At 34.0% G+C, this 25825-nt stretch overlaps 1 protein-coding gene across 5 annotated transcripts in view; it reads left to right on the top strand.

The window, feature by feature from the left end:
• The window catches only part of EPB41L3 (erythrocyte membrane protein band 4.1 like 3), a 244688-nt gene that overhangs the window by 187599 nt on the left and 31264 nt on the right, over nucleotides 1–25825 (top strand). For all 5 annotated transcript variants that reach the window (XM_074202418.1, XM_074202413.1, XM_074202416.1 and 2 more), the window contains one exon: nucleotides 19358–19465. In XM_074202418.1, the coding sequence (XP_074058519.1) occupies nucleotides 19358–19465 (108 nt within the window). The remainder of the gene's footprint in view (nucleotides 1–19357; nucleotides 19466–25825) is intronic.

The following is a 25825-nucleotide window of genomic DNA, read 5'->3' as shown; positions in this document are numbered from 1 at the left end:
TGGAGATCTATCCCATCTGTGCTCATAAAGATGTCACCATTTTTAAACTCATTGTGGCATTCTTGTCTTCATTTGTCTCTGTGCTCAGTAATCGGTGGAAATCTTTTATTACCAAGGAAGTCATTTAACAAAATGTCTTTTCTCATTTACTTTGGCTCACTTCCTCAAACTACTTGGTTGACAGTCTCAGAATTAGTGCATCCTTCATGAAAATTAATTAAATCAGAAAAGCCCCAATACATCCAAATTCTACTTACAAAATGAAATTCATTAATGCTGAATTGTTTATTCAAGAGTAGTGTTTGTTTTCTTGAATCTGATTTTAAAGAACCAAAATCCATGATTAACTATTTGTATGACTGCATGACTGCTGTGGTCTAATTCTTAGGCTTCAGTCAAATATATATACATATATATATGATAAGTAAACATTCAGGTAATATTTTCAAAATAATATATTTGTGATACTTTTTCATTGTGAAGCTAGCAAGGTTAGATTTCTTTATTTTTATTTTGGTTCTTCCCAAAATTTCCAACCAGATTAATTCCTGGATTGATTTTGGAAAGAAATATATCAGGAAAAAAATGGAAAAGCTTAGGAATAATATTGTATTAGTTTTGATTTTATTTTTTTCTGTCATTAATGATACTTCCTGTGAGTTTCATATTTTCACAAAGAGCTTGGAAGCTATTTCTGGTGTGGAATTTGGACAGTGTCTCAGGAAGAAAAACATTTTAAGCATTTTCTTCTGCAAGGCACATAGACTAATTTTATTTTTAAAGTAATAGATTTCTTTAATCACTCACTAGTAACCTGGATTTTGTATGTATGATCTTGCCACAGAGAGATAGTAAGATCAATCAGTGGTACTGTCATTAGCCAGAGTTGGCATAAATGGAATTTCTCTGTTTGCAAAGGATGGATGAGGCAGTAAGACTTGGAAAAGCTTCAAAGTCCCTTCCAATATTATTATGGTATGATTCATGATTCCTTTCATCCAAGCTCCATCCTTAATTTTTTACTAGAAAGGTGGCTATGTTAACAATAAATCTGAAATATAAGTGCTGTAATTTAAGAAAAGGATCTTTCAGAGGGAAACTGTTTTTGATAAATACATTTTTAAGATCACTGAGTAGCTCTAGCACAAATAAGTAATCAGATTTCAGTTATGTTAAAGTCCCAGGAAAAAATTTCTTCTTGAATAATGATTACCTTTTAAAACATTATTATTCATCATGTTAGGAAAAATACTTCTCCTTTCTCCCATAGTTATGACTTCCTCATAACCTTTTGAGGTCTTTCTCCATATTGAACCTCTCTAGAAACCCCCACATTGTTTTAGACTAACCCTTACCTGCAACTGAAATTTGGGTTATAGAAGCTGAGATTTCTAAAGTTTAGACATAGTGATTTAATAAAGCATTTTAAATGATAATTGAAGGAGTACATAAACATGAGAGGCTGCCAAGGTGACTATTGTCATCACCTTGTCTCATAGATGTAGAATTCAGAGCACAAAAATAAAAAAAATTCTGATTGTATTTTTCTGTTGTTTCACAGCAGTTTCTCTGAATTTTAAGAATCACAATTTTTTGTGAGTCTAATGATATTTCTAAAAACTACATTAAATTTGACTGGGGCAGTAGGGAACAGGTAGGAATAGAGAGGAATCATAGTAAGTTACATAGGTCTTTCTTTTTTACTCAGATTCCCCTTAAAAATTTGCAAACGGTAAAAAAAAAATTGCTAGGAACTTTAGATAAATGTATTGGGATGCAAAAGCACCAAGGAATATCTTAAGAGATTTCTTTTTTGCCTTCCTTCCTAAATTCTTTCATACTGTCAACTTTGTTCTAGCACATCCTTCTTGACAGTTCCCTTTTCAAATTAAACTTATTACATTGAGTAGAAGAAAGAAACCCTATCTCTAGCTCAGTTTGACTCCCAGCTCCTTGAGCATTCTCCTTGAACACCCTAAACTGTCCTCTGTAAAATCAAGATCATAATACTCACAGGAACTATTTAGAACTAAAGAACTATAGAAATGTAAATTATCATTTTCAGTATAGGGATAGGAATTAGAATAGCTCCTGTGATTTCATTTAGAGGGAGAGGTACAGGAAAAGCAAAGATAAATCCATGCTTTTTAACAGAAGAAATGTTCTAGTGCCTAATGTATATTACTATATATAGGCTATTGCCTAGATGTTCAGGATGTTGTATTTTCTTTTTCAGTGAGCCTGACCTGACTCATTCTCTTTCCTTCCTTTCATCTGCCTTCATATTAGAGAATTGAAACTCATATATTGATAGTTCATCCAATACTCTAATCACCCAATCCTCAGCTGCACAAAGAGATGGTCACATTCTTGATCTTTCTATCATCCTCCAATGCTTTATTTCCATGTACATGAACTCTGAAATTCACTTATCTAATCCTATCTGTTGTCTTTCCACCTCTCCCTCTGCCTTACAATCACAAAACTTACTCTTTGTCCACATCATGACTTCCAGTTCCTTAGCCCTTTCCCAAACCATCACCCCTGCACTGACTCTCCTCACTTCCCCATCTTGGCCCCATGATGAACCCATCTTAATTCTAGTCTTATCTTCTCTCTAGTCTCTTGCTCTTTGTCCTTCTTCCTGTTTTGCCCTTGCCAGGTTTCATAATCCACATCTTTCAGTCCTACTTACACATTGCTGAATGAAGTTGAATAAAATTGAAAACTATTTCACTACATATTTATAATGTAGTATCAACTGAATCTTCCCTGACATGTCAGTCTTTTAATGCCTCTCTAACTTTTTCCACTATAACACAAATCTTTTCATCTCTTCTTAAGCCTACCATGATCATCTTGCCTCCTATCTTCTCAGCAGAAAGAACCTTACCTCATACTTTTCTAAAAAAAACAAAAACAAAAACTGAGACCATATGCTGAGAGTGCTTTCTTCTCCCATCTGTGTTACATCACTAAAGTGTTACTTCCTCCCTTTTCACTCCTGCATCATATGAAGTGTTTCTTCTTGCCAAAGATCTCTACATGTGCAAGTAATCCAATGCTCTCAGTCCCATTTTCACTTGTTTTCAGTCTCTCCCTGTCTTGTAACTGCTTCTTTAATGCCTACAAACATGCCCATGTATCCCCCAGTCTCAAAAATCCTTGATTTGGTCCATTTTGGTTAAAGTAAAGATAGAGCAATCTACAATCAATGTTTTCTTCTCATCCCTCTTGACCTTCAGCCTCCAACAGTGTTGATCACCTACTGTGATAACTCTCATTTCTTGATTATCATGACACTGTGCCCTCCTGATTCTTCATTATCTATCTTATTGTTTTTCAGTCCCTTTTGTGTATCCTCTTTTGATCTTTAATGATATCATTCCTGTTAATCATGAGTGTTCCCCAAGGCTCTATCCTGGACCCTCTTCTCCCTCTATACTATTTCACTTAGTATTTCACTTCTCATCAATTGCCACAATTCCAACTATCATATCACTGCAGATGATTCTGGTTTATTTTGCCCAAACCTCTCCCTCCTGACCACTAGTCACATCTCTCTCCTTTATTGGACATTTTGGTTTATATGTCTCATAGACATATTCAACTCAGCATATCCAAAATTGATCAAATCTTCCCCTCCTAATTTCCCTATTAGTATTGAGGATACCACCATCCTCCCAGTCACCCATGCTCAAAACCTAGTGTCATCTTTGACTCCTTACTCTCACTGAGTCATCTTTCCTCTCTCTCTAAATCCAGTCAATTCTGCGGTTTCTACATTTATAAGATTTCTTAGTTACCTCTTTATTCCTTTGATAATTCTACTGGTGTTGGACCTCATTACATTATGTCTAGACTATTTCAATAGCCTACTGGTTGGTCTCCAGTATATTCTCCAATCAACTATCAAATTGATCTTACTAATGTACAAATCTGACCATGCCATCACCCCACTCCCAACCCTTACCACTAAATCAACTCACTTGCCTCCCCATTACCTCCAGCATCAATATAAAATTATATTGCTTGGCTTTGAAAACTCCCCATAACCTGAATCCTAACAACTTTGTCAGGTTTCTTACTCTATATGTGTAAGCATCCATACTCATGTCCTTTGTGAGCCAATGATACCAACTTCCTTGCTTTTTATTTCTCAAAGCAGACACTCCAAATCCCTGCTCCAGGCAATTTTAACTTTCTGTCATTTAATTTGCTTGGTTTCCTTCAAGACTCAGCTAAAATCTTACTTTCTTCAAATAATGTTTCTTGATTTCCCCTTAAAAGCTATAGCCTACCTTGTTTTGATTATCTCCAATTTGACTTCCATTTATATTGTCTGAACATAGTTATTTGCTTGTTTCCACCATTAAATGATGAGCTGTTAAGATTAGGGTCCAGTTTAGCACAGTGCCTAGAACATAGTAGACTTAATAAATGTCTGTTTGGATGGCTTGTTGATTTTAGGATTACTTTAATGACTAACATTAAGGTTTCAGCTTTTAATTTCTTAAAATTTCAAGCACTGTTTTCTATATTCTTCCAGTATTATTAGAATTGGCTCACATCCCCCACTGTTCACTCTGAAAGAGTGTCCTAACCACACAGGGGAAAAGAATGACAATAATTTTAAAGGTCATAAAGCACTATCAATACTTTTATTTCATTTGATAGAAATCACAAATACACTGTCTCTAAATGCAATAATCTTTCTTCATAATGGATATAAAGGAAATTACATCTAGTTCTATCTTCTACCTTTGTCTAATATTTTCCAGTAGGGAAAATTCAACATTGTGTTAAGTTAGAAACCACTCCAAAGTATTGATTGTATGAATAGCAATAGCAAAGGACAATAATAAAGTTTTTTACCATGTCAAGAAGAAAAAGCTGGGGCAACTAGGTGGTGCAGTGGTTAGAGCACCAGCCCTGGAGTCAGGAGGACCTGAGTTCACATCTAGCCTCAGACAACTGTGTGACCATAGGCAAATCACTTAATCCCATTGCCTTAAATAAATTTTTTAAAAAAGAAGTAAAATCTTGACCCCAAAATTCTCTAATATTAATTTCTGGGATCACAAATGTTATTAAAACTTCCTGAAGAAGCCATTTGGATTCTTTCAGGTTTCCTGGAACGATTATAATAATGACCCATTAAAGCCATGCTATCTCAGGAACCTGCTGCCCTGCATCTTTCAACTTAAATCAATGTTTTGTGTGTGTGTTCATGTAAGAAAAAAATCTTAAGGCTCCTGCTCTAAACTACCATAAGTTGCTTCTCCCTCTGTGCTTTACTATTAAAAAGAAAATTCTGACAATTACATTTCAGCACATTTATTTTCCATTTCCCCTCAAGTGCCTCTTCTCCACCCTCTCCCTCACTCTGTATTTCAAGTGCACTCTCATCTCTTGAATTTTTGAGGTATATGCTGCTAATAATAGTATTATTAGAAAAATTTTGTGGCAAGATTTCCAAAAAGTACTTGTTGGGGAAAAAAAGACTACTTCCACCTGTAAGATAAATAAAAAGCTGTTATCTCTTTTCCATGTTCAGTGGTATTAATTTAGGTCTCAGGTAATGCCTTTGTTGGCCTCAGATAATTGTTTCATAATGATTATCCCATATAATTTGGATTAATGTGTTAAACTGCAGTGAGATTGAGATTACAATGGCAAGGCAAGAGGAATAAAGATAGTTTAAATACCTTGGGGTTTTGTGTGATTTTATTCTCCTGGAGCTATGTTCCTCTAAAATCTTTTCCATGTTCTTTTAAGACCTCAGAGTATGGCCTTCGAGTCTGATAAGAAATCAGAGTGAAAATTTATCACCTGTGAGCTAGTTTTAGAAATCTCAATCATGAATTTTCATTATGAGACATTATAGGTTTGCCATTTCTCCTACCTCTCATTCAGTGAGTCAACATTAGTCCTCCTTTGCTTTTGAAATACATTTTAAAAACACTAGAATGCAGGGGTTTTTGTATCATTGACCCTTTTGGCAATTCTACATAACTTCTTTCAAAATATTGTTCTTTAAATACATAAAATAAAATAAAGTAAATCAAATATATTGAAATACAATTATTAGATTTTGGGGGGGAACAAAGTTCACAGACCCAGGTTAAGAACCCCTTCTAATTTGAAAGTTTGTGCTGTTTGTATATATTCAACTTGAAGTACTATCTTATATGCCTGTTAGTGACCTCATATTTTTCTGTATCTGGAACTTGTGTTGTTAATTTGAGATTCAACTTGACAAGGAAGAAAGAGAAATGCAGTTAAATTGGATTAGCCTTTTAAAAATAAAGCTCTAAAGAGAAAAAAATCACTAAAACACTGAGTTCCAGATTGCTAAAAAACCTTGAAGAATGACTTCTTGGCAGAACTATTTGTGATACTAGTTTAAGAGTGACAATAGTATAAAGTGGATGCCTTTGGAATGCCTCTTTTTCTAGTCTCAAGACTGGACCTGTAGCATCAATACAAACATGGCATTCCTTCAACTCTCCAGTTCTCCAAATCTGTAGTTACAGTGTTTTCCTCACTATGTTGAATTAAATTTTCCCCAAATTTCCATCTTTCCTTAATAACTAAAACAAATTCCCTAGAAGAATATATTAATCCCACCCAACAGAACACCTTAGAATGGCAGGGAAATTCTGGCATAATATCAAGAAGAATCCAATCTCATCCCATTCATAACTTTTTGCAAACCTTGGACATAAAGTGCTATATTCAAATATATTTTATCAAGATCAGTTCTCTTCACATAAAGAAAAAGGACATTTTTGTTTTGTTGAAATAGTTTGAGATTTAGTAATAGGTCTTTCAGAAGACTATTATTAGTCTGCCCTTACTGAGTGGAATATATGATGTAAGATACTTGGAAAGAGTAGGGAGTATGAGGCTTAAAACTACAGAATTTTATTTAGAAGCCTTTCTCCTCAACATTCACAACATTGTCAAGCTGCGATTTGAAGAGTTCCTCTTCATCAAGAGCTTCTTCTCAAAAAGCTAACAATGAACTCAGTTCATTGTTTTGTGTCCTCTGGTCAGCAGTAAAATATTGGGCAGCCATGGAAACCATCCTCAAAAAACCACCATCAACAGAACATTCTAATTTTTTAAAGTCTCCACTGTTTTAGAGAGCATACCTTAAGTGATTTCCAATGACTTGCCCTTTTGAGTATAAAAATAGTGACATCATAGACTCATCATGCAAAATAAGGACAACAGCTCTTTAAGACAAATATTCTTTATCAATTGGAATTACCTTGAAGAAGGTGGTCTGTGCTTCAGACCTGAAGGTAGTTCAAGTTTAGCCATTGGTTAGAATACAGACCATTTTCCTAGAACATCTTCTTGATTTCCCTGATAAAATGAAATTTCTCCAGATAAAAATAAAATCCCATCTCCTGAAAGAAGTTTTTTCCTGATCTCCTTTAGCAATAATGCATTCCCTCTAAGTTTATCTTCAATGTATATTTTCTTTGTACATAGTTATTTGCATATTATCTTTCCTCTTAGATTGGGAACTCCTTGCAAGCAGGGCCTTTTTTTGGTCACTCTTTATTTCCACAGAAGTTGGCACATAAGCACTGTTCAATAAATGGTTCTTGATTTGTACTGGGTTAAAAGCTACTTTTTTAAGTTAAAGAGAAATGATCAATAAAATCATTTGCTTCTAAATCTCAGAAGTTAGAATAAAGAAATTACTAATTGGGTCAAGAATAGAGAGGCCTGCCACTTTTTCAGAATTTCTTGGTTTTGGATGAAGACAGGATTTTAAATTCTAACCACATGGATTTTCCTTTTGATATTCTCAGGCTTAAGTGTCTCCACAGTCACTAAATTGCTTCTTCCTCTGCCTATCAATGGTCTTCCTCTCACAGGACTTAAGTAAAGTGTGGCAGCCTCTAATTATGGTTTCAATTGATTATAAATGAATCTCCAACAAATGACATACCATCTGGTGTATCTGGAGTGTAGGTTATTTGGAAGCTATCTCTATTGTCAGTCGCTATGTGATCTTCCATAAGAGTATTGCATACCTCTTGAGAGGACTTAACTGTGTGTTGTTTTATAAATCCCTGAGGGAGAGCATCTGCTCAAGGATAACAGACTCAAAAGTAAAACTTAAAATCATATTTTAATTCATTCTCTTGTGTTGACCTTCATCAAGTTCGGCTGATCCTCTCTTTTCATTCCTATACCTAAGTATAAGATATGATGGTCACCTGCATTGATTTATTGTGAAAGTCTCTTTTCTGTACCTTCAATTTCTTTTCTGACCTGTTGTGCCCACCAATGTAAGATTTATATTCCCTAACAATATTTTCTTGTTGAATTTTCCAAGTTTAAATGATTTCTCTGTTCCCACAAGATAAAGCAAGACTTTAGCCAGGCATTCAAGGCTTGCCAAAATACTGCCCTTTCCAATTTTATCTCCAGCCATTCTTAAAAAATTTTCTGTTATCATCCATGGTAGTTTATTTACACCATTCTCTGAATGCTTTATGCATTCTTACTTCCTTGTTTTTTAAATAATGTTCTCTCCTTCCCAAATTTTATCCACATCTAAGAAGCATTTACCAACCACCCCAGTGAACACTATTCCTCCTTCACCTGAACTCTTGTAACACTTAAATTATATACTTTCATTTGACCCTTGTACTGTCAAATGTGCATTAGATAGATGTGACACAGATTAAATAGACACACAAATATACATGTATGTGTATCTTAATCCCCTAGTAAGATTGAAAATTTGAGAATAGAGGTTTTGTATATAATGTGTATTAGAACTGTTCAGTTGAGAGGGGGGCAGGAGATAATTACTCTGGGACCCATGATTTGAAGGACTTTACAGATTATATGGCTCATCACAACCTTGGGAAAATGGGGTGGGGTGAGGTAAACACAAAGAAAGAACATGTGATCTGCCAACCAGGCCTGTTTTTAAAAAATGACTTGAGGTTTCTTTACCATAAATTCACCAAAATGGATAGAGCTGCCTCTTCCCAAATTCATATACACTCCTTAAATTTGTCTTAATATATTTTCCTCTAAATTCAAGGACTCCATTAAGGTTACATATCTACCCTACCAGTACTTGACCTGCTTGATTAATGTTTTGTCGAAGGTGGAGTGCTTCTTAAACATGTTCCATTTTAAAGATAATCCTTCATTTGTAAGGTCCATTTTGATAATGCTGCCTCAAATAACTAAAGGACAAGTCCAGGGCACTATATTCCAGCAGATAATATAAATATATTAATTGCTAGAAATATGGAACTATTTCATTTACTATATGTTCCTTCAAGAAGAAGAGGATATACTCTTTATGATAAAATTTTAACAGGGACAGGGAATCAGTATAGTATGGAAACCTAGTTAGTATAGACAATAAGTATCTTTAAGGATACATTGAAGGCAGCAAATATTTTGCTCAAAATTAGTGTCATCAGTGGTTAACAGTAAAGCTCTTGGCTTAAAAAAAATCTGGCAGGTTCCATGAACTATCAGTTAGTCAAGATTACAATGTCAATGAATTTTTACATCTCCCTTTTCTGATCAAGCTACAAGATACAAACACAATTTGATATTTCATCTTGGAAATCATCTGAATGTAAGTGGAAATCAGAGCAAATATTATAAATACTCGAAACCTTCCCCCTACTTTATTCCTTTGGAATAAGGGTCTTCTTTCTGAAGATGACTAGGTTTTACTATTTCCCAAATGACTAAATGAAATTTGATTATAAATCTACAATGGTGAGAATGTCTAAAATATTGAAAAGGAACAGGTATTAAAATACTCTGGAAAAATAAGGGATTGTATATTCTTTCATTATGTCAAGTTCTGAGACAATATTCAATAATAGTAATAAACTTGCCCAGAATTTTGAAGGTGGAGATTACATACATGTTGAGGAAATGGGAATTTGGGGAAAATATGGTCCTTCATTACCTAAAAAAGCATTATATTTGATCTTTATAGACTTTAAATATAAAGAGGGATATGCTCCTAGAAGGATTTAGTCACACTCTAATTAGCATTGGTGATAGATGAGTTTCTAGGGCAGATAATGAAGCTATTTTTAGTAACTCTTTATGCTTCATCTTGGCAGATGAATAAGCTATTTCTTGGATGTATATTAACAGTTCAGGAGCTACATTTGGTTTTCAAGGGTATCATTTAGGTTCGATTTAAATGTAATTTTGAAATGTTACCATGTTTTACCTTAAAGATACTTTATCTTTAAAAAAAATGATAATTTGTGCTTCAAGGGTAGCTTACTTATATGTCTGGGTCTTCTATATATTCTAGATCTTTTCCCATTTTTTGACTTTTACTTTGGTCTTTTCATCTCAACAACCAAAGCATTTGTTTATTTGTGTTAATAGCAGCAGATGATATAATTTAGTAATGGTTAATTTCTGGTGATTTAGGTAGCTCATGCTTGAATACTCAACTTCTCACAGAGTGGAGATAGTGGACACAAATTGGGGCAAGGCCTTCTGTCCACTTGTAATAAGTGAGCTAACCACACATGCCATTATGAGAAAGGTCTTTTGTTAAGTAAAAGGTCTGTATAAAAAGGAAGAAGTATGTATGTGCACACACAAATATACATACACTTGTAGTAATTGTGTGTATTTCTAAGAAAACATTTATTTTATAGGTATGTATCTAAAAATGCATGTGCATTTATATACATGTGTCCATATATATACATACATGCAAATATATGTGTGTGTGTGTGTGTGTGTGTATATATATATATATATATATATATATATATATATATATATATATATCTGACTAGGGGATAAAGATTGAGTTGTGACCTGGAGGGACTAGGAACAGTAGTACCCAACAGAAATAAGAATGTTTGGAAGGGAGTAGAGTTTGCATTGGAAGAACAAGTTTATTCACTAGGAACTGAGACAACTGCTGAGCCTAGAATCAAAAAGACCAAAGTTCAAATTCAGTTTCCCATACTTATTGGCTCTGTGACCCTGAGTAAGTCATTTAGCTTTTTTGCCTCAGTTTCCTCATCTGTAAAATGAGAATAGCTACAGCATCTATTGTTGTTGTAAAGACAAAATTAAATAATATTAATAATATTATTATAGAAATAATACATTAACATTTGTTATTATTATATAATTGTAGCACAGTACTTGGCACATAGTAAGCAATAAATAAACATGCTGTTATAAGAATTTCCTATAACAATGAAATCAAAGGTCTAGTTCAAAAAATTAAGTATTCTCTATAATGGTTCTAATCTTGAAAGCTTTTGTTCTTCACATTTAAAAATTGAATGTGAATGTATGATTATTCCATAGAGTTGACTCTTTTGTCTGAGATAGGCATGTATTAATTTGAGAAGGGCAGCTAGGTGGTACAAAAGAGAGAGTGCTGGACCTAGTGTTAGGGAAGATTACTCTTCCTGAGTTCAAATCTGGTCTTTGACACTTACTAGCTGAGTGACCCTGGACAAGTCACTTTAACCCTCTTTGTCTCAATTTTCTTATTTTCATCAGTTGAAGAAGGAAATGTTAAATCACTATAGTATCTTTGCCCAAAAAATTCCAAATAGAGTCCAGAAAGGTCAGATACAATTGAAAAACAAAAATTTGTGAAGAATTCTGAGTATATTTGAAGATAATTGGGGATGTGGGTACATCCATCTGCCTTAATCACAATTCTTCTATTTATGTGATAGTGAATTCCTCAGCATCTAATCAATACAATTATCTACACAGTAAGTAGATTTCAGTAACTGCATTTGGGGAGGAAACATAATATAACTAATAGTTATCATTCAACTAATATTTAGACACCTACTACATTTCAAATACTATTCAGAAGAAAACATTGGATTTGTAGTTAAAACTGGGGTCACTACTTAATTGTTTTACCTTGAACATTCATTTGAACTCTCTAGGTCTCAGATTCCTCATATGTAAAATGATATTGGCTTATAAGACCTAAAAACCCTTGAAGTTCTTCGGTTAGATGTGATGAAAAATTATGATTTCACTTATGATCTTGGATTGGGGGGATGTTAACAGTCAGTTAAGCTTGGAAGATATATGATTTTGAATATACTCTAATAGCAAGAGCCATATCTGAGAATCCAAAGAACTGAGTTGCACCCCAAGTCCAAATTAACTCATGCTTATCCATTTCCTTATGTCTAAAATGAAAATATTAAAACTTGGAATTAAGGCTGTTAAAATCATGTAAAAGACTTGAAATCACTTTTAGAAAAGATTTGAAGGGCTCGACAAAACAGCTAAATGTTCATCTACATGTTGCAAGGATTGTGAATAGATGCAGTGGTGCCTCCTAGCACTTCCACAGGGGTGAGAGGAACAACCAAGATGGCAGAGCAAAGTAATTCAGAAAATGTACTTGAGGCAATAGCAACAAGGAAATGTTAACAAAGCAGCTACCATAATAAAGGACTCAAGCCATGCATTAAAAGTTTGCAATGTTTTTTGTAACTTTATACATTCATATTTTTCTTATTCTTTCCCTTCTCTCCACCCACATGGCTTATTGCCTTAGTTCAAACCTTCATAACTTCTCAGTTAAACTATTAAACACTCCAGCCTCATTACACATTATTGCCCACCACTCTACAATCCAATCAAATTGTTATTTTTGCTCCTCATACAAAGCATTCCATTTCTCATCACCGTATCTTTGCTGATTGTCTCTCATACATGTCCCTGTTCATGTCCACCTCTTAGAATTGCTCATTTTCTTAGAGACAACTCAGGTGTCACCTGTATGAAGCCCTTCCTAATGCCGCCCTTATCAATGCTCTTTCTTCCAAAATCACATTATATCTATTGTTCAATCAAAAACAAAAACAAAATGATACATTTATGAATGATTCTGGGTTTACTTACTCTCCCAGTCTCTACTTACACTGCAGGCTGGGTCATCAGTGAGTACTTAGCTGTCCAATGGAATATAATTGAAGGGTATAATTTTCTAACACTATAACTCATAAGCCTCAGTGGTGTGCTTCTCATTTAGTTCATTTGATATTAGTCAATCAGTCTTAGCTGATTTTTTAGAAAGGGGTATTTATTAAGATAGTATAGTAAGAAGAATTGGTGTAACCATTCCCCTTAGACCAGGGTCTCTTTCTCTCAGAGTCCTGGGGAAAGTGGGCTCAAAGTTAGAACATATGATGTGTCGGAGGAAACTCCTTTTGCTGGAAGCCCTATCTTCCTGTTATCCTCATGAAATTCCATGCAAGTATGGTAAAACTTTCATCTAGGCTACTTTTTAGAATCTTAAATGTGTCTTTCAATAGTATGCCTAGTTTATCTCTAGGACTTGAGAAAAATATTTCCTTTTTGTCCCCCAAGATAGTATTTTATTTATTTGTATTTTCTAATTCATTATTTATTTTTGACATTTTAAAAAATTCAGTTCCAAATTCTCTCCCTTCCTCCAGCCTTTGAAGGTTAAGAACTATCCTCCATTTAGACATGTGAAATCATGCAAAACATTTCCATTTTAACCCTGAGGCAAAAAGGGGGAGGGTAAGAAAAATAAAATAAAAAAATTATACTTCAATTTGTACTCAGATTTAATTAGTTCTCTCTATGGAGGTGGATAGTATTTTTCATATTGAAGCCTTCAGAATTACCTTGGATCAAAGTAGTTAAGTCTTTCATAATTGGTCATCTTTACAATATTGTTGTTTATGTTGTACAATAATCTCCTAGTTCTGCTCATTTCACTCTGCATCAATTCATCAAGGTGTTCCGAGGATATTTTGAAATCATTTTGCTCATAATTTCTTATAGCACGATAGTATTGCATCACAATCATATATTACAACTTGTTCAGTCAATCCCTAATTGATGGACATCCCCTCAATTTTCAATTCTTTGCCACTAAAATAAAGTTGCTAATAACAGTATTATACAGATAAGTCCTTTTTTATCTCTTTGGGATGCAGACCTAGTAAGTGGTCTTGCTGGGTCAAAGGATATGCAAAACTTTATAACCCTTTGGGTACAGATCCTCATTGTTCTCCAGAATGGTTAGACCAGTTCACAACTCTATCACCAGTGATGTAGATTATTTCCAATAGCTGCTGCTATACTTGTTCTAAGGATTCTGGCTGCTTACATGAACTTTTTTAATTTTGCATGGTCAGTATCTGGTTGGGAAGGGGGAAAGATGTTCTTTTCCTTTTTCTCCACCCCAAGCAATTTCCTCTCAGGAGGCTTGCTAGACTATTCTCTCCTCTAGGCTGTCTCACTACTTGATTAATAGAATCCCAAACTGACTTGCTATTTTATTCTGTGAAGTATGGCTGAGTCTCTTCAGCAATTTCTAATTAATGTATAACATCATATTATTTAATCCAATGACTTTCATTTCTCTCAAATACATTAAGGACCTTTCCCAACTGGTTTAATGCCTTTAATTGACTGATTGATTCAAGATGCATTCTCACCTTATTAAAGTACTTGCTTTAATTTGGATTGATTGAAAAATGATAGATTCCATCAACTCCCATTCATATATAGTTTGATTCTGACTCAATTTTAGATTAAAAACACCAGACATTATTGATTAGAATTTCAAGTATGAACAATCTGATTTTCAAATAATGACCAGAATGTTCAGGTTTTCTTTTTCATAAAGTGAGAGGGTTGCTGCATATAATATAAAGTCCCTTCTAATTTTAACATTGGACTTTTGAGTTCATGATAATTGGCATTGATGAATTAAATTCAGATGAACCAAGGAATAGCAAAAACCATTTTTTCCAATGGCTGTATTTGAAAATCTGACTAGACTCAGTTCACTTTTCTGCCTTAGAAATCCATACACAGTAAACTTCATCTGATTCTATAGTAACTGAGAATCTTGATGCCTATGCTTTATTTTGAGAATGAATTCTCTATGCCATTGTAGGTGAAGTTGTAGGAATTTGGGATGAATTTTACACACTCCCCTTGGAAGTGCTTTTAAAATTTTATTTTAAATTATTCTTACATGACTTTGTTTTTATCAGTTTCCTCTTTTTGCCTAAAATTGTAAGAGAACAACAATTTTCAAAAATTTGTTTACCTAAAGGTTCAGGTAAATGGGGTTCCTTTTAATCAAAGTTTGACTATAAATGAAATGAACAAAAACCACCCAACAACATTTATTTCCTCTTTTATAATACCATTACAGTAAATACTGGCCTTGTGCCCAACACTATCTTACGCATATTTGAGATGTCTCTAGGTGTTAAGAAAAAGGAATAAATGATTCCATACATTTTTCTCTGAGAAAGATCCTTACTAGGTCATGGGTAATAGTGACTTTAAAACTCCCTTTATTTACTAAGCTCACCCGTAAGTGAAGATGTTGGAAATTGCACAAATGGCTTTCATTAATTTAAATCTTATTGTTTTCTTACCATTGACCTCACTCCAAACAATAGCCACTTCTTAAAAAAAGTTAAAAAAACCCATGTATCAAAACAGCCAGAATTTGGGGAAAACTTCAATTCAACTCAGTTTAATTCAGTTTCTAATCCACTTTGCCACCTAGATGCCCTGATATCCTTTTAACAATCTGTTCACTATCTTCATATCACTATACATGAACTATGTAATATGCAATAATAAGAGGGTAGAGTATAGCAATACTGCCATCTCCCTTGTTTTACACATGATGCTTCCACAAACAGCCCAAGATTTTATTACCTTTTTTTGATTGCTAAATATTGTTGAGAACTATTAAACTTTCAGTCAACTAAACCTCAAGAGTTCTTCCCATGAGTTGTTATCCATTGTTGTTATTGTTGTCATTTCCCAGTCATGTCTGACTCTTCCTGACCTCATTTAGGGCTTTCTTGGCAAAGATATTGGAGTGAGCCATATCCTTCTCCAGAACATTTTGCAGATGAGGAAACTGAGGTAAATAGGTTTAGGTGACTTATGCAGGATTACACAGCTGGTAAATGTCTGTGGTCAAATTTGAACTCAGATGTTCCAACAACGGCAACAATACCCATCAAATTCCATCTTCTTGGATCTAGCCCATCCTTTTGTACTACTGATATCCATTTAGTTAGTTACTCTGTGATTTTACATACTAACTTGAGTCATCTTCAAATTTAAGAAGTATGCCATCACAACCTTATCTAAGATCACTGATAAAAAAAAATTACTTAATAGAGAATCAAGAATTCCACTTGGAATTTCTGGGCCATTCCACTATAGAACACAATGAACCATTAATGGTACTCTTTTGGGGTAGTCATTTAGCAAATTCAAATGCACCTAATTGTTCTCTAATCTAACACATATTTCCATATCTCATGCACAAAGATAGCAAATGCTTTACTGAAATCTAAATAAAATACGCCTACAGTAGTCCCTTCCTAAGAAGTAAATGAAATTAATCTGGCTTGAATTATTATTTTTTTTTTTTTAGTTTTTGCAAGGCAATGAGGTTAAGTCACTTGCAAAAGGGCATACAGCTAGGTAACTGTTAAGTGTCTAAGGCTAGATTTGAACTGTGGTCCTCCTGACTGCAGGGTGGGTGCTCTATCCACTGTGCCACCTAACTGCCCTGCTTGAGTTATTCTTAATAAAGTCATGTTGGCCTTTAGTTTGCTTCCATTTTTAAAAACTCATAAACTATCTTTTTAATAATTCATTTCATAATATTACATGAAGATGAAGTTAAGCCCAGTCTACAACTCCTGTTCTCTGTATTTTTCCAAGACTATCAACTATGGTGTCTAGTGCTTTCAGTATTGTAGTTTACCTTAGGTATCTTGCTCTCATTGAGGGTTAATAATTACTCTCTTACCATCTCCTCACTTATCTTAGAAATCAACTCCCTCTTATCTATTTTTGCTGTATCATAACTGTTCCAAAGCTAATTCTTCTAGAAACAGAAAATAGAAATAAAATATAAGTTGAAAAGTTCCATTTTCATGACCATTGTCATTGCCCCAAACTACAGCTCTTTTTTAATTATACTCAATAAATCTTCCCTTTGAGAGAATTTGGAACTCAAAGTTTTAAAGTGAATTTTGAAGGGGACCAGCTAGGTGGGATGGTAGATAGAGCACCAGCCCTGGAGTCAGGAGGACTTGGGTTCAAATTTGACTTTAGACATTGAATAATTGCCTGGCTGTGTGACCTTAGGCAAGTCATTTAACCATATTGCCTGAAATAAATAATTTTTTTCAAAAAAGTGAATGTTGAAACTTGTTTTTGCACATAATTGGGAAAACTAAACTAAACTAAAACAGATAAACAAATCTTCCCTTCCCCCCTAAGTCCTCATCCTCTACCTTAGCTCTGAGTTTATTGCTTCTTTGTCCTAGCCCTAAACACTATTACTTGTAGTTCTTAAAGACTGTAGTTTTTAAAGTCCTGAAATATTATAAACATGTTTTCCATTATCACTCTCTTAGTTTTCTCAAATAATTTCCTCATTTAAAAAAATCCATTAAGTGCTAAATAGGATCATTTTTTAGGTCTGCTTTAGAAGAACTACCACCCTCTGTAATGTTCCCATAGTGTCATATAATTTAATGTACATAGCAAGTGTACAATATAAATACAAATGAAGGGAAGCAAACCAGTGTAGAGGTATAAGTGCTGATGAAGCAAGTGTAGTCCAGGCATGTTACATTTGTTCTCCAGTGTTTTTCCTTATCACACCCATTACACATGCAAATTGTTTGATCTTTTTCCCTACTGAAATGGGAATATCCTGGATGAGATAAACCAGTATGCCTTATGTATAGAAAAATGGTGTCCTTGGAGTTGAAATCCCAACCATTAACACTTACTAGCTGTGTGACTTTGAGTCATCCAACCTTTCTGATACCCAATTCTTAAAGTAGTATATAAATGTCTGCTGTTGTTAGTGTTATAGCCATTAACTATTATTGTGATTTTATCTCGTGCCTTTATTAATAAAATAGAGAGTGGACTCTATGAAGTCTAAGGTCACTCTCAATCTTAAGTCATATTTCTTTTTTGAGTTCTGTGGAATCTGCCTTCATCTTAACTTTTTTCTTATTCCCTATTACTCCCTAGCATGTAGTATCTATTCAGCTTAATTTCCTTGCTCTTTTGAGCATATTTCTGGCACATTCCTACTTCTTTACATTCCCATGCACCTCAGAAGTTCTCTTTTGATTCACCTATCCTTTTCTTAACTCTCCTTCAAAGATTAACACAACTCCCATCTCCTATATGAAGTTTTGAACTATTTAAGTTCAGAATGTCTCTTTCTCTCTGAATTCCTATTATTAGTCCTGTCTCTCCCTTAATTTCATATGTACTAGTTCTGACTTTCTCTACTGATTATAAACAATGTGAAAATGAAGACCATGTCAAATACTTCTATATATCTCTCATTATTATAGTGTATAATAAATGGGTATTAGGTAAATAAATTTGAATTTATTTTGGCATATTCTGTCAAAATGAAGCCCACAAGCTAACTAGTTCCTTATGACATTTATTTGAAGTTTTGTGAAGAATATTGAAGTAATGTGGTATGTGAAAATCTTTAAGGGAAGAGTACTTATTTTTTTTAATGTCTTGACACTTCAGTGAAAGCTCTACTTTAGGTTTGGACCCAGCACTAAATTGTTTATCTGTATGGGAGGACTAGCTTAGATTCAGTTTGGAAAGGCTCATTATTAGTTTGAACATAGGATTAAACAGTGTTCATAGAAACTTAAAAAACCATCCAACTAGTAATAAAGTGATTGTGAGCTGTGAACTGTATTGGTAGAGGGACAAAACAATTGATCCTTCAAGTGTTGTATTCATGTTATATCCCAAAGCCAATGAAAGTTCCACAAAGATAATATAGAAGAGTTTCACAAGGACTGTTTTTGTATTCTTTTGAAAACAAGATAATGATTGAGGTCGTGATTATCTTGATATTTAGAAATTCATTATTTTTAATACATGTATCTGTGAACTATTGATGTCATCCTATTAATTAATATTCAGATTTAATTGATGAATAATATAAGCCCAACCACTTAATGAAGAATTTTTAAAAATCTATATTAAAAAATCTATATTGAGGGGCAGCTAGGTGGCATAGTGGATAAAGTACCAGCCCTGGAGTCAGGAACCTGGGTTCAAATGTGGTCTCAGACATTTATAATTACCTAGCTGTGTGACCTTGGGCAAGCCACTTAACCCCATTTGCCTTGCAAAAACCTAAAAAAAAATCTATATAGAACACATCCTTTACAATGAACAAAAAAAGAATCACAAAATTGCTAAAATCATCTATATTCCACTTTGCATTGTTTGTTTTTAGGTACAAAAGGACATTTTACTTGCAGCGCAAGCAAATGAAATAGATGCACTTTTCAAATTTACTTATCATCCAACGTTTGGAAATTTGCTATCTGCATCTTATATAAAGGTATGGATGAAACTGATTAAAGCATTATGCTTTTGCATTATTAATAATTTGTATTTAAAAATGTGAAATTCAAAATTACTGCAAAATATTTTCTAGTCTAGAAATAACTGGTGACTTTTTATAATTCTTTGAGCTAGAGGCTGAAATTATCTGTGCAATTATTTTTAGAGTTATTTGAACTGTTGTGTCTGATTTTATACTCAACAACAGACCTGTCAAATCATTGAACATGTTGTTTTATTTCACAAACTCATGAAGTGACAAGGATTTCACTTTTTCAAAAATAAACCTTGAGCAGTAAGTAGATTAGAAATATTTATGGCAAATTCTTTATTCTGGAAACATTTTCCTAGCAGTGATGAAATAATTATTGAGTCCACTACTAAAAGTCAGCATGTTTTCTAAACAAGAAAAAGTCACTCCATTGTTCATATAATGTTATCAAGAAAACAGTCTGTATTTCATTTTTGTTCTCAATATTTATCTAATTGCATTTTAGTTCTTTCGAAGTAATAATTTTTTCCTATATAATTTTGACTTTTGACTTTTTTCAATTATACATTTTTTAGTTTTGGACTTTTTGATGAAATTCAATTGTTCAGTTAAATATTTGGTGTCCATCATTTCTTTTTAGAGAGGGCAATCTCATTTTCTGAATATCTTTATGAACAATATATTTAAGACAGATCTACTTTAATTCAGAGCAAGAGGAGCTGATGCAATTATAAATTGCCTTTCATCTGCATAAAATACTGTGATTTTATAAATGTCTAAACTTTTTTGCAGATGTTTTAGTCAACCCATTTAGTGTTAGTTATTAACTGTCCATAATACTCTCATCAATAAGATCCAGTATGTGAATTGGAAAGCAAATATTAAATAGCTATAGGGTTGGAAGAAACTATCTATTTGGATATAAAAGGTTGGAATATACCTTGATTTGTTATATATATCTTTTATGCTGCTTTTTTAAAAAGAAAAAAATCTGAGAGAAATAAAATTCCAAATTAGCTATTACCTGTATTAAGATCTTCTAATAAGTACAGCATAGCCCTGACCAAAGCATTTGAATGTTCAGTAATACTCTCAGACTATTCTGTCACATACCTTACTTAAATCTTTCAACCAGAGGTCAAGACCTATTTTCAAGATCTATTTTCTTTTATACCTTTCTTAGTGGAAAACAACTATCCAGTTTCCTCTCTGTAAGAAATTTTCAAGGGTATGAAAGTTTTCAAATCCTTGTCTCAATTTAAGATTTAAGCAATTCCATTATTTTTCATCACAGGTCACTTTCATGATATTTTAATAATTTTTGTGGGAAATATCTAGACTTTTTCCTGCTTCTCTATCCCTGATAAATTTTTTCAATTGTTTCTTTAATTTTTTAACATTCATTTTTTATTTTGTTTTCCAAATTCACTCCTTCCTACAGTCTCTCTATTAAGAAGGCAAATAGTATGATATTTTATATACAAAGCATATTTCTATATTAGTCATTTTACTAAAAAACAGGAAAAAATTAAAAAAAGTGAAAAAACATGCTTCAATTTGCATTCATAGTTTATCAATTTTTTCTCTGGAGATGGATAACATTTTCATCATCTGTTTTTTTTTTGAAATTGTCATGTATCGTATTGATCAGTTTTTCACAGTTGATTATTGTTACAAAAATACTGCTATGTACAATGTTCTCCTGGTTCTGCTGACTTCACTTTGCATCAACTCATATAATTCTTCCCAGGTTTTTCTGAAAGTATCCCCCTTGGCTTTTACAATACAATAATATTCCATCGCAGAACTTTGACTTTATCAAACTTCCCTCTTATGATGTCCTTTCCTTCCAGGGTCTTATTCACCTACATGGAGTCATAGATAGTAGATTCAATATAAAGTCCAATAGAATTGCTCTGGTTGGAACATTACACACACTAACAGTCACATTATGAGATGATCAGCTATAATCAATGCAACTCCTTTCTGCAGTTCAGTGATCAAGGACAATCTGGAGAGACATATTATGGAAAACGCCATCCCCATCTAGAGAAAAAACTATGGATTCTGAATACAGAGCAGACCATACTATGTTCATTTTTTAAAAAACTTCTTTTGGGTTTTATCTTTCTTTTTCACCTTTCTTCCCCTGCTCAGTTCTAGTTCTTCTTTCACAATTTGACTGATATAGAAATATGCTAAATGTGATTTTACATGTGCAACCTATATCAAATTGTTTGCTGCCATGGGAAGGGAGGCAAGAAAGAAGTTTAATGGAAAAATGTGGAATTCAAAAGCTGGCAAAAGGATGAATGCTGACAACTATTTTTACATGCAATTAGAAAATAAATAAGAAAAAAAAAAGAATGCTCCATTTCCCTTGGGTCAGTTCAGGGGAGAAGATGATTATTATGAAGTTGATATAAGGGCCATAAACTAGAAGTAACTCCATACAAAACTGTATACAAGTCATCTAAAGTCATCCAAACATCATCTTGTATAATGGTCTTAAATTTCTAAGACTCGTCTATTTGCATTACTAAATCTAAATCTTTCTCTTCTCAAAGACTTATCAGTCCATTTAAGTAAAGATTCAAAGGGCTACTTTATCATTTTGGAGGTTGTAAGCTGCACAGTGTTTGATATAGTCCAACCTCCTAGCTATCCTTTTCCTTGGCCTTATCCATAGATTTGAGACCAGGGGTAGAACTGAAGATTTGGAACTGTCAAGCAATTTTCATGGTGCTGGAGGATCTTGTGGCTTATAAGAGCAGAGAATGTGGGTACTGAAGTGTAGCAGTAAAGGAATGTTTTGCAAAGTTCATGAAAGGACAGTAGAAGAGGAAGAGAAACCTATAAAAGATTAATCAAAATTTCTAGAAAAGGTCAAAAGTAAAAAGGAATGTCAGTGTGTTATTGTGGTGTAGTCAGGCCTTGAGATCTGAGGAAGCTGACAGAATCAGTAGCCCAAGGCCAAAACAAGTGGAGTAGAGGAACTATTAAATAGAGAAAACTGTTAGGCCAAATATTATTGTCTTCTGTCCAGGCCTTGCACATGCAGTGTGTGTCTGATTCTCATTCCATTGTTATCCAGATAAATAGCTCCCTCTGTGGACCACCTGGACTATACCTGAAGTTACCTTACTTGAAAGGGAATTTGGAACCCCAATTCAGTATATTTTGCTATTCAGATAAAGATACTTGAAGATGGCATTCCAAAGTCTGTCCCATCAAAAAGGGAGTACTGAGATGAAAATACCCAAATCCTTTTCCAAACTTCCCTCAAAGCCTTATCCCACTGAAATGGGGTAGTGAGATGTAAATACACTGAGATAATAGAATTTACCTCAACTCCTTCTCCTAATTCCTTCTTTACCCCTTTCTCAGCATGGCCTTGGAGTCAGGAAGACCAGAGTTCTAATCTTGTCTCATACAACTGACACTAACTAGCTAGGGTTAAGTGCCACACATCCAGGACCATCTCCAGTCATCCTGATTGATAGCTGGTCACTGGATCCAGATGGCTCTGGAGAAGAAAGTAAGAACTGCTGGCTCAGCACAGCACCCTCTTACTCAATTCCACCATTACATATATGTATATATATACATATATGTATGTATATGTATGTATGTATGTATGTATATATATACTCTCCTCTTACCCCTTTCCGGTTGCTGTTGACCCAGCCCAGTTGCAGCACCTTGGAGCTACCTTCATTCCTTCATTACCTTTTCTGCTTTACTAAACTTCCTTGTCTGATTCAGTCTAGTTGGCAATCACCTTGCAACTGTTCCCTAATTTCTCTGTGCTACTCCCTCCCTATCACACTTACCCCCACAATGGCTGCTGTTGATAGTCAGTCCAGCTGCAATACTCATTTAATTGTCTTTACTTTTTTCTTTCCTTTGCTAGGTTTCCTGGCTACTGCCTGTAACTCTGCAACTACCACTGCCCCTCTCCTTCTCTGTCTCTGCCTGTCTGTCTGTCTGTCTGTCTCTCTCTCTCTCTCTGTCTCTGTCTGTCTCTCTGTCTCTGTCTCTCTCTGTAGATTTTTTTGAGAGAACTAACCCTTATTACTACTTAATTTTTTAAACTTCTTTACTGTTACTTTAAACCACAGTAATATGTAATAAACTTCCATGTAACTATATGTCTGAGTCAGGCAAGAGTCTATGTGTGGAATTCATTCCTATCTTTCTTGCCTTCATCCCAAGGGTCATCAAAATCTGTTAACAAATAAGTCAAAGAAGGGATCTGAACCTGACGATTTGAAAAAAGCAAAAAACAAAAAGGAATATGAAAATTTAGTCTCTCAAAGAGAAAATACATGGGGTTAGGTGTTTCCACACATCTGCAATTCTTTTATGAATTGTGAAGGTGGTGAGTACATTCTACTCATAGCTACTGCTTTCTAAAGGGAATGTACTTGGAACCATCTGGGTCCCAATGGATACTACCTCTTACAGGAATCTTTCCTATAAGAAATCTAATAGATGTTGGTCACTACAGGAATACATATAATGGCAGGGAATTCAGTTCTTCACAAGTCAATCCTGTCCATTTGTGAGTGACTCTAGTTAAAACTTTTTTCTTGATGCTGAATTCCAAATATGTGTCCTTTCTTTCTCTTCTTTTCTTTTACTTGTGGATTCTCTGACTAAAGCCCTAGTAAAATTTCTTGGGGTTAAAAGCCCAAATCCCTGGATCAACTTGATTGGTCAACAATAGGTCTCAGTCTAAACCCTCTTAGTCTTTGTTTAGGCTCTGATGATTCACAGTGAATGAAAATAGCAATTGTTTCTGTTTTGGCCAGAAATCCTGAGGGTCTTACCCTACTAAATTGATTTGTTTTTTTTTTCCTTTTTTAGAACTATGCAGCCTTAATCACAGAGAAACCCTGAGTTTCTTACCCTTCCCACTTCAGTTTTTTTCCAAATGGTCATTCTTTGGCCTCTTTGCCTCATCTCTCTCTTATCTTAATGAATAATTGGGCACTGCCTCAAACTGTGACTTGGGAAAGACCTAGCTTTAAAAAGTCAAGGTCTCCTACTGCATCCAGGGCCATCTTCAGTTGTCCTAATTCATATCTGGTCACTGGTCCCAGATGGCTCTGGATGAGAAAGTGAGACTGGTGACCCTAGCACAGCAACCCCTGGCTTAAATCCAATACATCTGTATCACTTCCTTGATGTCATGATCTTCTTGGAGAATAAAGGCAAACAACAACAGCTACGCTCTAGTTCTTCCATCCCTTCTTTGCTTAACAAAACTGAAGGAAATCTCACAAAGGCACTGACTTGGTGTTATATGACCTAATCTGGGCCCTCACTGAAGGTTAGGAACTTCACTTTAATCTTTCTCCTGATGACACATCATCATTTCCTTGGAACTCAAGAAGCTATATTCTTCTAGCAGGTCCATCTCCTTGTACATCACTTTCCTGGCCACCATGTTCTTTTTGTACATTGTACCTTCTGAGTATTACTGCAAATGGCTGCATATCTTGCTTACCCCTATTTCTGACTCTGCTTTCAATGTTGATAGACTAAATGTTAGATATCTTGACTAAATGACTAAATAATTATGATTCTCAGTCTATTAACATAAATCACAAAAATAGAAAACAATATGGAAAATGTAGGATTAACTAATTTTGGTATTAGAACATTTTGCATCATTATTTGAGAATAATTTCATTAGGGTCCCTTAGTGTAGTTTTTTAATCTAAAAAATGAAAAAAAAAAAAATAGTAGTTATCTTCTCTCTTTGGGATGATTGCAGTGATAATAAGAATGGTAATTTGATTTCTATATTTATATAATGCATGAATTCTGTTATTATTCATATAGTTTATAAATAGAACACTGTTTAATCTCTAGAAATTGAGACCTAAAGGTGCAATTATGGTTTTAATGATAATTTCTTTTAGAGATTACTAATTGACTCTCATCTGAGTTCCTTCTTTAGCATGGCTTATTTATATGCTATATTCTGTACCCACAAATTGATCTAACAATTTTTTTATTCACCCTAGAAGAGATTGATTTATCATGTGATTTTTTTTAATAAATAGAAAGCAATGTAGTGTAATTCAGAGTCAGGAAACCTAAGTACTACTCTTGACTCTGCCATGATCTATTTGCATAACATTAGACTTAACCTCTCTGGCAGATGAGTCTCTTGATATGAAAAATGAAGGTCTGGCTAATAAGATAACTAAGGATCTTGTAATCCCTCAAATTTGATGTAGAGAATATAGTTAAAGAGAATGAGTACAGCAAAGAAATGTTTAAGGTTTAAAAAATAAAACAAGGAGTATCCATAAAATGGTGTGTGACTCATTGGAATTTACGATTACTACAAAA

Source organism: Macrotis lagotis, chromosome X, assembly GCF_037893015.1.
Source record: "Macrotis lagotis isolate mMagLag1 chromosome X, bilby.v1.9.chrom.fasta, whole genome shotgun sequence".
NCBI lineage: Eukaryota > Metazoa > Chordata > Mammalia > Peramelemorphia > Peramelidae > Macrotis > Macrotis lagotis.
This window is presented reverse-complemented; position numbering and strand designations above follow the sequence as displayed.